This window comes from Lonchura striata, chromosome 14 (genome assembly GCF_046129695.1).
Source record: "Lonchura striata isolate bLonStr1 chromosome 14, bLonStr1.mat, whole genome shotgun sequence".
In the NCBI taxonomy this organism is placed as follows: domain Eukaryota; kingdom Metazoa; phylum Chordata; class Aves; order Passeriformes; family Estrildidae; genus Lonchura; species Lonchura striata.
The window spans coordinates 13234328-13252022 of record NC_134616.1 but is presented as its reverse complement, the minus strand read 5'-3'; the positions used below and the strand labels follow the sequence as shown (position 1 = coordinate 13252022).

At 38.7% G+C, this 17695-nt stretch overlaps 1 protein-coding gene across 2 annotated transcripts in view; it reads left to right on the top strand.

Moving 5' to 3' along the window:
* AFF2 (ALF transcription elongation factor 2) overlaps positions 1-17695 on the top strand; it is a 332507-nt gene that overhangs the window by 25625 nt on the left and 289187 nt on the right. Inside the window, exon 1 of one of the 2 annotated variants that reach the window (XM_021547869.3) lies at positions 6748-7004. The exons of the other annotated variant lie outside the window; for it this stretch is intronic. Coding sequence (XP_021403544.2) covers positions 6982-7004 — 23 coding nt within the window. The 5' untranslated portion in view covers positions 6748-6981. Of the gene's footprint in view, positions 1-6747; positions 7005-17695 lie in introns of those variants that run through there. 2 annotated transcript variants of the gene reach the window in all.

The window sequence follows — 17695 nt, the reverse complement described above, 5'->3', positions numbered from 1 at the left end:
AGCCTGCATATTATTTGTTGTACAAAATATGTATATAATGAGAAAAATACTCTTGAGCAGAGATTTCATGTTGCACAGAGTAGCCAAACCGTATAATGAGTAAAAAAAATCCACAGTGCAGCTTAAATCCATTTAAAACTAATGATCACAAAATAATTTAAATTCAACTACTTGGAAAATTAAAAACTTTCAACATATTTTTGAAAAATCATAATTCCTGTTTGTTTTTATGGTGCTAATACCAGTTTGTGCACTTGTTGCATCGGGCTTGATATATTTTGATGGAGCTATATTCAGTTACACTGACTTTTTTCCAAACAAATTTTAATTGGTTGAATGGAATCTCTTCTCCCAAGGTAGAGGTAGCTAAAGCCAAGAAGGTTTTTAGCTGCCTAATTAGTTTGGTTTGTGAAGTGATTTGGTAGAGGGGATGTAATGAAAAATGTGATATATCTGTGGTGACTTTGAGGTAACCCATCAGTTTTATCAAATAAAGAGCCAGAATTTTGTTGGGTTTTTTGATGTATAGGTGTAAAGTAAGCACTTTTTTTTCCTCTTCATTTTATGTCCATTTTGAGTAATTCTACTTATCTAATCAGCATAAAATGTGCGCTGCAGTTAAATAGCACTGCATGATTATACCTGATGATATAGCTCTTTTTTAAAGGAAAAAAAAATCTAATAACAGGATTCCGTATTGATTGTGCTGCTAATTCTGCCTTGCAGCCCAGACTGGCAGAAGGCAGGTAGCTGAATTGTATTTAACGGTTTTATTGTGATGTGACTAAGATGGATGTGACATGGTCCTCTATTATTCGTTTGAGAGTGTGGACACTAATGAAGCCATTAGCTGAGCTAAGGCAAGTGAAGAAAATAGGGAAATTACCATTATTCTGAAGCCATTAAGTTGTAATCTGCCACTTTCTCTCCTTACTCAAAAAGGCATCTTCTTTTTAAGGCCTCCCTGACTGTCCTTTAAAGATTCATTAATTCATTAACTTTCCAAAGGAGATGGAGGAAACACAATTGAAATTTTAATCAGCTCAGTGTGTCATATTATTAACATTTTGAGTGTATCTGTATTCACTGTTGCACCACATCAGGTTAAGGTTAAATAAACTACATTACAGCAAATAATGTTCTGTTTCATACTGTAAAACATAAAATGTTGAAGGCAGAAATTGGTTTCATGGTTAAATTAAATTACAATACAGAGCTCATATTATAAATATTGTCATTCAAATGTATGTTCTTTGGAGGAAATGCAATGCTATCTCCATGTTATTAACATTATTATTTTCAAAATATTCACGATTAGTCTAGTCTGCGTGAAAGATTATATAAAGCACTAAAAAAATTTATTTTATACATGTCTGCTTTTGCTATGTTCACACTTATGATCAATGCTTTTATTTTATCTTTTATAAAGTGAGTGACTTATTTTAATGTCTATCTACAAATGGGTCATTCAGACATTAAATACAATTACAACTGCAAATTTTTCTGTTCCTTATTACTTTCATTTAGATGCTGTGTAGTACTATTTTTATCTGTCCCTACTTTATTATTAAATGAAGTTTCCTTTTGCCTCAGTTGTACTGGAATGTCCTGGAGCACAGTGAGCAGCTTCTTGTCTGTGCTGTTGGACCCGATTGAGAGGCAGCTGAAAATCCATGAATGCTCTTTCATAAAAATTAAAATGCCCCAAATGTACAGAGGGAATGAGTGCCAGTCTGAGTATGGGATCACTCCATTTGATTCCAGATAACAAACAATAACTTTTTTTTTTTTTTTTTAGCAGGAGGAAGCCTGTTTTCTTTTGGGTTTTTTAGTAGTGTTTTTATTTATGCCTCAATGTAAAGAAGCCTGAGGTACAGAGACTTTCTGGGAGATGTGTATTTTAAGGGCTTGAAACCCTTTGCAGGGCTAGGACTCACACGTGCACAAGGGTAGGGTGGAAAAAAAAGTGTGGGAGCAATAATCAGGGATGCCACAGCCTGCAGGTTGGAGGTAAGATGAGGCATGAAGACAAAGGGAAGGTACTGGAGGCCTGAATGTGCTGTTACTTCTGTGAACTTGAAGTTCCTTTCCGGTCCAGCAAATTTCTTCCTCTTCTTCCTCTAAGTTTATGTTTGGAAACACTTTCCATTTGGTTTTGTACTGTTTTGCCCTTGTGCTGTATCACAGACTTTTAAGCACTGATATAACAAAGCCTGCAAGCTTGATGTTAGTATTTATGCTAGGCAGGCAAGCCTGGTATAAATCTGAGGTGTTTTTCTTTCTATTCTTTTTTTTTTCCTAGCTGTGATAGTGTCAGTTTGATATATCACCTTTCATGTTGTGTTTGTACTTGAGGTCAGGAAACTTCTGAGTTGTGCCTATCATCAGCATTGTAAATACAAAGTAGCCTTTGGCACCTTAGTGTGGTGCCTTGCAGTGGATTTGTCAAAACAAACCAAAATCCCCTCTTTTGTTTTCCCCTGGAGTCAATTACACTCAGGATGAAGCGGTTAGTGACACCAAGGATAGCAGCTGAAGCATTGCAGGCTAACCTGCTTATCAGAAGTGCTGGCATTGGTATTTTCTAGTATCACTGGCCAGCTTTACTGGTCCATTGAGAGCCTCTGCTTTCAGCAGGACTTGCAAAACTCATTAAAACTTCTTTGCAGATTCTTGAGCTTCAAGAAAGTACCCACCTAAATAAACTGATTCTGCTGTGTCAGTGCTGGCAGTTCCTGGGGCCCCTTTGGTCAGGGGGGTGGGTGGTTGGTAGTGCCCTCCAGCCCTGTGCTGCATGTCCTGCTCCAGGGACATGGGGAGGCATGTGCCAGCCCCATGCCATTCCCTGCCCCATAGCCCTGGGGACATGCTGCACTGTCATCTGGGACACACTGTCCAGAAACAGCCCCTGAGTGTGTGCTAGGGATGGTTCTTGAGCTTTAGAGATCTCATACATAGCTCTGTAAATGTGTGCACACACCTTTGTAGCTGCTGGGATTGTTTGTGTGCTGTATGCCAATATCCATATATGCACTGTGTATACATGTGCATGATATAGGGCATGTGTTTAACTTATTTTACCATCTATGTACACCTCTGTGTTCTTATGGTGATGCTTTGTGGTTTCACACAATGGAATTGCAGCTGGTTTCTCCACACAACTGGAAAATGGGCTGGTGATCTGTGGTTTCCCAAGCTGCATTACATCCATGGCATAGTAATTTAGCAGCAGTTGCTTTTCTGTGTCTTGGATTTCAAAATGCCCTCTCCTAAGCATAAGTATCTATAACTCTGTAACATGAAATAGTGTAAGTAGACCTATTTCTAAACAAAGCTTTTGCTATTGTGCAGGAAAAGTTTGTTTTCACTCCCTTCTGAGGTAGGTCAGCCCATTAATTTTGTTGCAGCTGCAGTGGCATAGGAAATGTGGCTCAGGTGTTCCCATATTGCTGTTGTATGTCAGATACAGACTGGCTTTTCTGAGTAGAATTAGATTTTAGCTATGTTCTAAGGAAAAAATATCCAATAGAGAAAAATTAGCTACATGCCTCCAAAGCAGGAGAATGTACATCATGTGTTCTTCTGTTGAACGTAAGTGGATGTTCATCAAACATCAGTAGGTTAAAAAAACTGCTGTTGGCTTGAGATGGAATTTCCAGATCTATCTGCTGACATGTAAGGTTTGGGACCCGGTCACATCTGCTGTGACATGCTTTGTGTTAACGGAGCTTTTCCCATCTCCTATAGCTGGCTGGAGATTTACATAATATATTCAAGTACAGTAAAAGGTTCAGACATCCTGGCCAACAAACAAAACATGCTCTATGCTTAATACTGCCTCAAATTTCTCATAACTGGTCTGTGATTATTCCAGTCACAAATCACCCCGGACAGCCTTGAGATAGAATTTTTCATACAGTTATGAGTTCTTCTGTAAATAAAGCAAATCCTCAGGAGTGAGTGTGAGGAATGGTTGATCCTGAAAAATGAGGAATAGGAGTGTGTTTTGAAGCTGGGTGAAATAATCCACATGTTGCAATTTATTTATTTACATCCATTACTCTGCACTTCTCCAAGCACTGAAACTCGACCAGAACACAAGAACTTATTGCAGATCTGCAAAGTCCTGCACAGTGGGGACTGTTCTTAGTTATTGCTATCAGCAGCAATAAATGTAGTAAACATAAACCTCTCACGACAGCCTAATACATTCCTCAATTTGTGACTTCTCCAGCAGCCAGAAAAGAGATGAACTCTGCAGTGGGCCTGAAAAGGGGTTATCAGCAAACTCTGGGTCTGCAGACTTGAGGAAAAGATCAGGTTTCGGTGTCCACATTCTTTGTTGAAAATTCTGTCATCGGGATCTCTGGTTTTTGGGGGACTGGGGTCATAATTGTTGCTGTGTTCCATATGAGGAACAGGACTGACAACATCCAAACAAGCAGAACTGTTAGGAGCTAAATGCAGTGTCTAGAAGCTTATAACAAAACTAGCCAGCCACCTATACAGACTTTTGAGCATCAGTGGTACTTCAGAAATAGCTAATCCCAAAAGTGAAACACCAGTATCCTGTTTTGAGGTGGAAACCACAATGCATGGCTGCAGCTGAGAAAATCTGTGACAGCTTTCCTGAGTCTTTCCAAAGATCCTTAGGAAAGCTCATACCCTGTATGTCTTCAAATGGTGCTTCCCTGTTGACCCCAGCATTCCTAACTGTGCTTCAACATCCCTTGATAAAAGGGAGATTCTGGGGTTTGGTTTTCTTCCCTCTTCCCTTAAGGACATTTGAGCAGGGATCTCAGTGCTGTGCCCAGAGTCCCCTGGATATACTGGAGTTATGAACTGCCCTCCTTGTGAACTTGGTTTGAGATGGAAATGTGTGTGAATAAACAATGTGTATGATTCAATTCTCCCTCTCGTGGTCAGATGGGGCCCTTCTCTCAGTCTTCAAGCACAAACACATTAGATGTGTCTGTTGGATATAACTTGCATCTTTTGGAAGCCTCCCATGGTCGTAGTACAATCAGGATTTAGTGGGGAAGTTACTGATGGCTCTTGAAATACATATATTGACTTTTTGCCACACCATGAGTGGACAGATTGGAGATGTGAACCGAACTGCAACATTCTGTGGAATTGTATTAACCTCTCCTGTACACACCTCCACTAAGTGTTTCTAATTTGTCTCTGTTTAGGTGTTAAAGTGCTTCTGAAACATAGCTCAGTTTATCATCCTCCTGGCACTCCTGTTGACTCCAGTGGGTGATACAGTGTGAGCTCTGTTGCTTTTCAAGGATGCTGCAGTGTCGTTGACTTTGACAGGAGCACTCCTCTAAAAAAATGAGAGGAGGATTTGCCTCTCTGTTGTAAATCCCACTGTTTGGTAAGAAAAGTCCTGAGGATTTTGTTCAATGATATTTAAGTCTCCCCAGAAGGAACAAAACCCTACTTTAAAAATAAACAATCCTTCACAAATGTACAGGATTAAGCATTCCAAAAATCAATTTTTAATTATTGTTTAATTGATTTCAGATATAAAAAAGAAACAGAAAATAAGAAAAAATGTAAATATATTCTTTACACAGGGCTTAACAGCCATTTTCTGTCAATGTAGATGTTAGAACAATACCAAATTCTGTCATGAACAAAGCCCCTGTACACCAGCATGCCTTTTGTTCAGTTTTATCACTGAAGAGCAGGAGTTTCACTGTATTAGTTTTTGCGATTTATGTCACAAATATTTTCTGTCTCATGCATCATTTTTAAGTACTGTTTACATTTATTTTCATCCACTAGCATGGGAAAATAATTGCCACTCTTTAGAACTCCTGTTAAACTTCTGAAGCAATAAGTTTAATTGTTTATTATATATTTCTAAGTAGTTGGTTTCCTCTAAGAATTAGCTAAAGATTTTCCTTGCACAGATCTTGACTCAAAGATTGTCCTTTAGCTAGAAAATATTGATTAGCTTTTGTTTGGCCCCTGTGGAGAACACCTTATCTCCAAGACTGGGTTTTGTTACTGTGAGGGTTGACAGAATTCAGATTTAACCGGGTGAAATCTGCTATGGTCAGTAAAATGTTAAAGGATCACAGTAATAAATTATGATATCAATATTGTGATTTTTTTTATTTAATCAAAAAAGAGGTTTTGGGTTTTAAGCTGACTGAAGTAATTCATGTAATTCTCTCATCTGCTTAGTATGTCATTTGTCTTCTATGAATATCAATGCCTACATTCATTTAATCTAAAATAATTGATACCCAAATAATTAATAATGAGAGATAGAAGACTTTGAAATATATTAATAATTTTTAAGACCAAATGTAAATACTGCATTACATCTTAAATTATATTATCAGAAGAATTGCACGAACAGCTAATACAACATTGCATGCATCTCTTTGCTATGCATGTGAACATTATTACTGTGTTAGCAAGTGTGTTGTGGCAGGTGGGGATCAGATTTCTGAAGCAGTTCAGGCCTTGTGGGACCCAGTGCCAGGGTCCTGTCCCTGCCGAGCAGCCCCGGCTGTCTGTGCTGCCTCGCTGATGTCAGCAGGGGATAGGTGCCTTTGAAGAGTGATTCAGCAGCTCTCCGTGCTGACTAATCACTCGATTTAGCCACTAGCAAATGCAGGATACACGATGATGTCTGAGCTCCTGCCTTTTAGGGCTGGCACACGGCTCTGACTCAGGGTTGGATCTGCCCACTAATGATCTGGTGCCTACAGCCCTCTTCTGATGTGAGCTATCTGAGCCCATCTTGTCTCCTTGAAGGCAGCAAAACCCTCGGAAAGCTTTGCTGCCATAATAGCACTTTGTGGCTTTACTGTAATCACCTGGTGGCAGAGAAAGCATGACTTTGGGACTCTCAGCACCTTGAGAGGGCAGAGGCTGCTGCTCTCTCCAGCAAGAGGGTACCCTGGAGGAACCAGCCTCTATGCACCTGCCTGAAGATGAGCTACAACACAACCAAAAATGCAGCAGTCGCAGCGCCAGAAGTAAGTCTGATACTTTAGCTTTGTGGCCAGGGATTCACCTGGGGAGGGTGGTTGGGTCTTTAGTCAGAAGTGTTTATGTTTTCTTGCTGGTAAAAATGGGATAAAATAACCAGGATTCATACTTTTCATCTTGGCTGACAGATGTGAGCTGCCATTGTGCCATGGAAGTGAACACGTTGCCTTTGAGGGGCAGCAGAACCTGGGTGACCGTGGCCTGCATGCCATGGTGGGGTGATTTGCATCCCAAGCACTCCTTGCTTCCCGTTGTCATTGCCTGCTTGTGGTCTTAGCAGATCTTTCATGCTGCTGAGGAAAGAATGTTAAAAATGGGAAGTGGATTAAGTAGATGTGGAGGCATGAGCTGAGGGCCTGTCTCTGGCTCTCAAAAGCTGCTGCGCTCATCTGTCCTCCCAGGCACACTTGTGACCTGGTGATGTGGAGAGTTAACCAGGTGTGGCTAGTGCTGAAGTATCACTTGGCAAACAATTTAACCACCTTGTCTCTTGCTGCTGATGCCTTTCTTCAGTCAACAGGGGACAGTACACCCTTGGTCTCTTCTTTCTCAGTGTTATAGGACATTGGCCTAGGATGTTCTTCCTCAGCAGCTTTCTGGTGGTCTCTGTACTTCAGAGAATCACCCTACCAAGCAAAGTGGTGGACTCTGTGTCTGTGCTGTGGGTATTAAATTTAATTTTCCCTAACTACAGGTATGTCTACAGGCTGTAACAGCTGGCAGCGTTTGGCCATTGCAGTTCAATAGCAATAGCCTGATGTGCTGCTGTTGCCTGGCACAGAGGACATGGTCATGTTAGTAGCTGTTATAGTGGTACATTTCATATGTGGCTGTCTGAGCCAGAAGTAGTTTGGATTTCCGAATGTGAGAGTTGGGAAGCTTGAAAAGACAAAGAGAATAGTGAACCTCAGGTATTCATGTCTTTAAAATATCACTGTCTGGACACTGCCAATTGTTTGTTCATTGACTTTACATCTGACACATACATGACAAATTCTGTCCTGCCTTCCAGTGTTACCCCAGCCATGCATTTGTTCTGTTTGCCTTGGGCTGCTACTGGCTTTAGGATGTCATGTTGTGAATCAGATCAGCTGAATGGTCCTGCTCATTCTCTTTTGTGGGGGTGGGAATGGGAGGGAGGGAAATTGCTTTGCAGCCAGATTAATTTCCTGGTCTATCTGCCTGTGCAGTTGCATGAATGCCACTGCCAATACAAGGAGTGGAGCAAAATTGCTGCTAAATTAAAATGTTTTTGGACTGCCATCTTTAGATATAAAAGAATAAATATGATTATTTTGTTAATATTACTTTGCTCTAGGTTTTGACACCCTGTGGTCTAAGACCATGTGCCTGTAATCATTAGTCACTCTTGAAATGTAGAATAGTTATCAGGCATATTTTGTGGCTTCTCTGATTATGTATGTCTGTGTATGTGTACTGCAGTCCTCTTTGTTTACTGGATAAAATACATTTATTGGTGGAAAAATATGACTTGACTTTGCAGCACATCAACCTTTAGCCTGAATGATTGCTTGGTGGCGTTTGTGTATTTTAAACACAGGTACTTCTGAAGATGTTTTATCCAGGTCTCACTGTTACAACTCTGCAAAGGGTGAAGGTGCAGAACAACTCAGTGGCCAGTACTGGCCCAATTCCATGGCTTCTCATCTGGTCATTGACGTTTACTGTGTGTTTTTTAGTTTCTGTAAATAAATTTACCAGCTCAATACTGAACAGTCTTAAGAGTCCTCCAAAGTAATGTACATGAATTTATCATACCAATTCCACATTAAAGTCACAACTATAGAAATCCTGCTATAGAATTCTTCTTGGCTTTTAATCAGTGACCTGTATATGAAAAGTAAAGAATAAATAATTCTCATATATATATATTTTAATTTGGTAAGCATAATCATAGTAGCTTGCTCACTGAATCAGACAATTGCTTCAAATATAGCTTTTGTTGAAGTGAAGTGAGTATATTCTGGGTAAGTTTATATCCATTATAAATTACTAGCTTCAGACAGATATTGTGAAATACTTAAATTCCTTCTGTTCCCATATTTTCTTAGTTTATTAATACATTATAACTTCAGTGTATGTAGGAGGCATTAGGAAAGAAATCTATAATGCATGTAAATAAACAGGTTTCCAGACATCATGCATTTTTATTTCTTTCCCTGTAATGCGTATTTCAAAGTATTAATCCACAAAGTACTTAATAACTTTGTGAATGCAATTAGTGTTTTATATGCAAGATTCCACTTCTTTCCTTTTTTTTAAGCCTTATACACAAAATTCACTCAGTTTATGTGTGTCTTTTCATAAATACCAATAATGCTTTAATTTATGGGTGTTTGCTGTTGGGCTTTGTTTAAATGAGTTCCATCCAAAAGGAATCAGAGCTTTGTATTCTTGCAGAAATGAATAAACCACATGAGGTGAATTTTCATACAACCCATTTCAAACCTGGAGTTTTCAGGGTATAATTTAGATATTGCATTGGTGGTTTATGACCATATAAAGTGGAGGTGTGTAGGTAGGAGGCTAGATAGATGTACTTGTAAATGGCTGGAAGCAAGGAGGCTGAGTATGGTCTCCAGCAGTGCATTTTTCAGCTCACAGTTTCACATCTCTATCCCAAGGCATTAGATGTTACTAATTCTCCAAGAGCCAAAGATTTGTTTTACAGAAGATTCTGATTTGATTAAGATATTGCTTCAAGACCTAATGTTACGTTAGCAAATCATGCCATGATTGGAAATAAACTGCATGTTATCTGAGAAACAGAGAAAGAGCCTCATGATTTGGAATGATGCTGCAGAAGCAGTGTTTAGTGTAATGACAGTACACTTAGATTAATTATAGCGCTGCTTGCAGGCGCCACTATACACTTAGTGTTGTGTCAGCACTTTTGCTGTTAACCCTGTGTTGCAAAAAAATTGTAATTTGGATTTAAACTAAGAAATATTGTGGTTTGCATACAGGCTTTGTGCTGTATGCACTGAATCAACTTCTAGTTAAGGCCTGAATTTTATTTTTGTATCCCTAGCTCTCCAAAGTATGTAACTGTAGAAATAATAATTTCTATTTAACACTGTGTGTGTTTTCTGCTATGCCCACTTCTGATGGAGAACTTAATTTTAGTAAATGCCTAGACTGTTGTGATCACTTCAGATGGTCTGAAATAAAGCACTGAGATATTTAACCTTGAAAGCTGGAAGGTACAAGTGTTAAGCCACCATTTCACTACTCAGTAGATGAGTTAAATTTGGCTTAATGTGTGTTTATATGATTAGCTGCAATAGCTCTGAAGGATTGTTAAAGTCTGAAATAAGCCTTGAGCATGGCTTAAAAGGCTGTTTACACACAAAAAATTTAGAAATACTCTACAGAAGCTGTTAGAATTAGTTATGTAAACACTGCAGAGTGATTTTTAAAATAAATACTGAAATATACGATAGGCAAGGAAGTGACAGTGAGATTAAGTAACTTTTTTACTAAAAAACTTTTTTACTCATCAGAATGCTCTTTATCCTCATTTGCTATTGAGAAGACAATAATAAATGTTGAGCAAATAAACTTGCTTGTACCTGGAATATGTTGTCTCGCAAGTACAGGAATCTTGACCATTGTTTTTTAGCAGTTTTTAGCTTCTTATCCTCTCTTGATTCTAATTTACACTCCTAGATTGTATTTTACTTTTTTCTGAGTAGTGCTGGCAAGTGGCTCTTATCAAGAACAAATGATGCTGTAAATCAGGACTAAAATCAATGCTGCTGTGGGGTTGTAATAGTGAGATGTGGTTGTGTGGGCCTGTGTGTTTTATCTGCCTCTGAAGCCAAGAGTGAGGCCCTGGGTAGTGTTCCAACCCTTGGTTTCTAATTTGTTGGTGAGTATATATATATATATATATATATATATATATATATATATATATATATATATACACAGCTGTTCTGTCTCAGATTGGAGATATCAGTATAAAACTCTGGTTTTAATGTGCCTTTTCTCATAATGCAAACAGTAAAAAGCAAGTGGGTATTCATATTCAAGTAGAATTGCATGGGCATACAGAAAGCACTTAATCCCTGCACCCTTAATACCACTAGAGTAGGATTTAGGACTGGCAGGGCTGTCTGAGATGCCTGGCAGCAAATATTGGATTGTCTCCCTTCTCCTTTGGAGCACTCGTTCTCTGTAGGTGCAAAGGACAGTGGATGTTCCAGTAGCAGGATGGGTTCTGTCAGTTGGAGGAAGGTTTATTTGCCCAAAGCAACAGGGTCTTTAACATCATGGCTGGCCATTTTCGGCTGTAGTTACTGCTCTTCTCCATGATAGGTGGTAGTATAAACAAGGAATGATTTGTGCCACTGGAATAAGGCCACATGTGTTATGCCAAATATAAAATGAGAGGGCTGATATGAGTGCCTCTTGGACATGTCTTTCATTACCCTTTATGCTTCTCTTTCCTAATAGAATTTGGAAGAACCAAACACATGCTGTATACAGGGTTTTATTAGAGTGCTTTGCCTCGGGCCCTTAACTCCTTTAGCTGGTCATTACCTGACCAGTAAAGACCTCTAAACGGGTCATTAATGCTTAAGTAATAAACTGTTTCACAAGACTGTCTAGTACAGAACCTCTTCTATCATTTTTACAGTTACTGTTTTATAGATAAATCAATGACCAACAACTGGATATTCTTGTTTTGCTACATAATCTTGTAATAGCAGCCACAGCAAACTGAGGGAGACAGAGGATTCTGTTAGCTGTGTCACGAGAGCTGGAGGTGGCCATGTGCAGGTGTGGAGTTGTATGTAGGGTAAACCAGGAGTAAGGTAAAGAAGGAAGGCATGTTTTGCTGTGCCCAAAATAAAGTATATCACTGCATCCATTTCTAAAGCTTTTGGGTTTTTACTTTGATATTTTTTTCTATTTCTAAAAGTTGAATAACATCAATAAGGTGTCTTTTCTTCACCCACTGCCGTATTAGGGACATGTAGGCCTCACTATAGTCTAATGTTGACAAAGTTTCTGCACTTTCACAGAGATTTCTGAGCTAGCATAAGTCTTGCACTGTTCTACATCATATGTATCCATTCACTGAGTTTAGCATAGATTAAATTCTTCCTAGGTATAACAGTAATAGTTGTGGCACACGTGTTTCTTCTGGTTCTTGGCATGAAATTTGCATCCTCCCCCCTTTGACCAATATATCCCTTAAAATAAGTTTCTTTGCATGAAGCTCTAGAGAGCTGTTTCTCCCTGGAGAGACAGGAGGAGAAAGTGCATAGTAGGTACCATACAATTTTTTGGTAGATTACCAGGCATTTGATATTTCCATCATTATTAATATCAGTGCATCATTGATGGACTGCTGAGTGCTGGAATAAGCCAGTCATATACATCTTTTCTCATGTTAATCTTTGAGGAGTGGCAGTCTGTGCTGGAACTGTTGGATTTTTTTGTTTGGTTTTTGGCTTTTTTAAAAATAAATATTAAAAGTTAAATGAATGCTGAAAATTGTTCTTTATGGACAGAGAATAGTTTTATATGGTGAAATGGAACAAAACCTCTGCAAATTTATGACTGCTAGTGTGATTAGTGCTATGGAGCAAACACTTCATAATTGTTTTTCCAAGAAATTGAAAATATGTTAGTTATGGGACAAGTTCTCTCTGGCAATGTGAAACAATTAATATTGAACAGCTGTTTCTATGATAGACTGTTTTGAAAAAATATAACATTGGCATGCTTTTTTTATTAATTACTTCTGTGTTGAATTAGTTTCGCGTTTGTAGCTGCCATGTTGAATCTAACAAGAAAAAATAGATTTAAAAACATGAAACAAATTATTTACTGAAAGAAACAATAAAATAAGTGCATTTTTTTCCTTTTTCCTTGATAAAAAAATATCTTTTTGAGTAATGACCTTAATGAGATCCTCCAAGGGCTTTGAGGTGACTTCAGCCCTGCACGTTGTGCTAGACCCTCAGAGCTGGTGCTGAAAGTCATAACATTATATATAGTAGTACAAGAATTGTGTGCTGACTTAGAGTTTAAGTAGGGAGGAATCTGACACAGCACTTTGTTCAGTTTACAACTCTCATAATATTCTTAGCACCTGCAGAAGGATTTTAACTCGTTTAAAGCAAAAAAAAAAGGCTAACATAGTATTACAAAACAAGTAACACTTCAAAGATTGCAGCTCCATGGTTGTCCTGTTCTTATCTTTGCTGATAATCTGAGAGTGGTGGTGTGGTAGCAACAGTAGCAAACCCAGTATTTGTGCTGAATTCTTCCTTCAGACCTGTGGGCAGAAGCTGTCCTGTGTGTCACTTTACTGTGTTAGTACGACATCAGGAATCAATTTGGTCCCATCTGCAATTGCCTGATATAATCAACCTCTATTCTGTTTAGCTCAACTCTCTACCTACAGTAAGTGATTTGTATGTGCATGAATATTAAACTTCCCAAGTAAACGTGTGAGTAAATGTGAATTGACAATAAAAGAAAGTTATATGTGTATGCTGAAATTGAGTGCTCATTGTTGTTTTTATAAAACAGCATTAAATTGCATCATCGTGGTGTGAATAATGATTATTGCTTCCTTTATTTTGTGATAGGAGAGAACAGAAGATCCCAAATAACATCACTTTCACTTCTGGCTGTTGTTCTCTATTTGTTGTAAAGATTTTCTTCTCTAATTTTTTAATGTCAAACCTGTGTTAGAGCAATTTTTCATGGCTCAACAGCCCTTTTTTTTTAATACGTCTGGCTGCAAGTATATTTGCGTTATGATTACAACAAGGCAGATAGAATATTTACAAGCTGTAGCAATTCCTGTGCAAAGGCAGTCTCCAGAGAAGGGCAAAATAACAAAGCAAGCAAACATTACAGTTCTCTAAATAAGAAGTTTCAGGCATTGGGGTGGTGTCTCAGAACGTGGATGGGAACCCTGGAGTTTTAGAATAATTTATGGGGATGCTGAGGAGATGGATTTCATTTAAATACAGTAACTGCTGAAATATTTCTGAGTTAAAAAGTCAACTAGTGGTTAAGTAAATATCCTCTTGACCCCTTTTAACTCTTGTGATGTACCGTTGTTTTAAACTATTTACTTTGAAATGCTTGAGTCATAAAATGACCCAGGAGAGATGGATTGACCACAGATAGTTAATGCATAGGATTTAGTTGCTTAAAATTTAAACCCCATGCCCATTTTTTATCTAATCTATTGTTCTTTAATTGGATGAATTAGGTTAGAAATGGAGGGCTGTGGAGTCTAAAAAATAAAAGAAAAAAATAAACTTAGAAAAAATTGGTTTCACACAGTCTGCAAAAAGCATTAGGGGAAAAATTTAGAGAAGAACAGAGGTTCCTTCTTGTTTCTATAGAAACCAATAGTGATCAGGAGGGGAGAGGATTTCTTTCAAGTGTGCATTTTAGTGAGGCTGGCTCAGCAGCTCAGTGCTCCGGTGGCTCAGGTGCGGTGTCCTGGGCCTGGCAGCAGCTGGAAGGGGATCCCACATCCCTGGGAGGCCTGGCTGGCAGCGAGCGGGTGCAGGGAGCCTTGCAGTGCCACGGCCCCGGAGCGCAGCCTGGCAGGAGGCTCCGGAGCCGAGCGCGGCCACTGAACGCGCGCCAGTCCCAGCGCAGTGCAGGGGAGAGCTCAACGGGGGCAAAGGCTGAAGGGAAGTGTGTTGCCCTGTGTCAGAATCAGCTATGCTAATTGCTTTGAAGTAATAATCTCCTTCGGTTTTATCGTGGCACAGTCGTGGCCACTGAAATAGCGTGTGTTCAGAGCATCGCAGCCAGGACTCGGTGACTTGGCGTTTGAATTGTGATGCTCTTCCTTGTGTACTGCATAATACATAATGCCCTCCACAACAAAATTATGTTCTTAATTATGTTCTGTTTTCCTGATGTTACCTAAGTGTTGCCATAGAGAACAGACCAGGGATGCATTTGAAAACCAAATTTTAAAGCAAATCTAGGTCTTAATCAATACTGTACCTTTAAAATAATTGCAGGATTCCTCTAAATGAAGTTCAGGTCACATGCAATGTCAAAAATAAGGCAGTTTCAATTTTCTGCAACCTGACATATCCAAGGAGTGATTGAGGAATATCTAGTAACTGGCAAAGACACCTCTGTTTGACATTTACTTTCGCATGTAAACAATGGAGCACTGTATATTGGCATCTGAATGCATTAGCTGGTGGTGATCCAAATCCTGGTATGAATTTAGATGGTTTTCCTTTCTGTTTATAAATACATAGTCTTGATAACAAGGGAACATTTACTGCAATCTTGCTCTGCAGTTGTCAGAGCAGAATGAATCATTTTGAAACATAAACCCCCTCAGATCTCAAAAATATCAAGAAAAACATAAAACATGAGGGAAAAGGATTATAAAATACAAATAAAAAAGGTTCTTAACATATTTAGAGGCCTATGGGCTGTAAACACTGTAGATTATCATTAATGAAACTCTCTGCCAAGTACACAAACCACAGTTCGGTAGCAGCTGTTAAGCAAGCATTGTTCAAAGCTGGATAATCCCTTGAACATTATACTTTGTGGCTCTGTACCTCTTCCTATTAGTAATCAGATAATTGCCTTGCATTTTATTTTACACATTTTTCTTTTAAAATTCGGTTTCATTTCTTTTTTTGTCAAAAGGCTTTATCTTGCAGTCATTACTTAGGCAAAAATCCTGCAGAGGTCAACAGGCAAGGCTGTGATCTTTATTTTCAGGAAGTCTGGTCTAATACAATTCAGCCCTGTGGTGTTACTTGGGCTTCACAGTGGTAAAACAGGGATGATTAAGATGCTTGAATTCTTTTGTAACCAAGTTGCTTTTTTTTCTCCTATAAAATGGGCTTTTCTAATTAATTTGGGAATTAATTAAAAACGCTTTCTTCCACTGTTTTCTACTTTAAAATAAGTTTGCTCTTTCATGTTGGGAGAAGAAGGAGGTGAGAGATCTTCTGATTCTATTTGTCCAAAAGTTGAGGCCTCATATGGAGGCTTCCCAGGACATCATATGTAAGTATTTTGCAGAAAGAAATTTGGAAATGATGGCAACTCTTTTTTCCTAGCATTAAAATATTCTTAAGTCATTATAGCACAGAAATAGTGATCCATAGCCCTGGTAATTGTGAGTTTGCTTGAGCTCCATTGGCTATTAGGGTTGAACTGAGAAAGAGTAGCTTATCTTGCACTTCTGGAATTTCTCACAACCCTACAACAAAGCACTATTGATTTTTCTCAGCTGGCAGGAGGGGAGGAGGGATTGAAGAAGGTCATATGTAAATGTGCTAAGTCTGATAAACAGCTGGACCAAATATTACTGAGTCTAGAACCTCACCAATGCAAAGTAAATCCATTTTATAACCCCTGAATAAGGCATTTGCTGATTCCTCTCAATTCACATATGGTGTCCCTGTGCTGGGGTGTTCAGCCTCACAGTATTTACTGACATGGGCCATTCAGTTTAAAGCCAGCACATCTCTTTGATGGGCACTGGCTTCACAAGCTGTTGGCATCAACTTTCTTTGTCCAAGATTGAGTTCCAATCCCCAAAATCAAAGCAGATGGAGACATAATTCAGAGAGCAGAAACTATGATTCATCTTTAAACCTGCAGGGTTGCGGGCACTGTTTCTGTCTAGTACTTAAAATTATTTTACATCACATGGCATAAGCAGAGGTTTGAGGGATGGTGTCATACCCCCCCATGGGCAAGGCATAATGGATATTTTCTAGCTAACATATCTCTGTGGATGTGTAAGAAGAAGAAATTGACTTTCTTTTTTTCCCCTAAATTGCAACATTTTGTTTTCAAGAGAATCTCATGCTTTCTGTTCATTGCAGAAGCAATATTATTAAATGCCAGTTGGCAGGAAAAATTAGAAAAAGGATGGCCTGAAAGACAAAAAGAAATGCATTTTCTTCCCATTTCCCAAAAAATAAATTACCAATGAGGCAGGAGCTGTCTTTAGGCAAGGTTTCAGGAGGCAGATTAGATAGCAAAATTATTTCCTTGTTCCAGTGAGAGGCAGTTTTCATTGAAGACAAGAATTTAGGAGTATTTCTAAGGGAAAAGGTCTTGCAGCAAAACTGTAAATTGGGCAGCACTGAGGTAACTCATTGATCCTCCCAGCAAAGTAATACCAATTAAAAAGGCATCTGTAACGAACAAAGTACAGATTCACTCATCTCAGTTGCTGTGAAAGGAAGACATGTATGAAACAATATTACTATGCTCAAGTGCAACTAAAAGGTGGAGAAACTGTTCCTTGGTTGCTTTTCTGTTAGAAGCCCTACTTTGTGCAGAGTGTCTACTGACCAGTTTCTGATGGCATTCAGTTCTAGAATCTTTTAGAAGAAAATGGCTCAGCAAAGATTCTAACTTTTGGATAAATTTACTGACATCAGGATGTTAACATTGTGCATTTCCAGCAAAGCGCTTTGACCTCTGTAAGAAGGTTTTCTCAGCAGCAGTTTCTGTACCCTGTTTGGATGTAGCCATCTGGGGCTTCCTAGAGTGATCCTTGGTTTCAGCTGAAAGATTTTCTTGCCCTTAATCATCTTTAATGTTGCATAAAACTCTTCTAATGTATTGGCAATTGTGTGTTGGTTTGGAATTGCATTTCTGAATGTATCAGAAT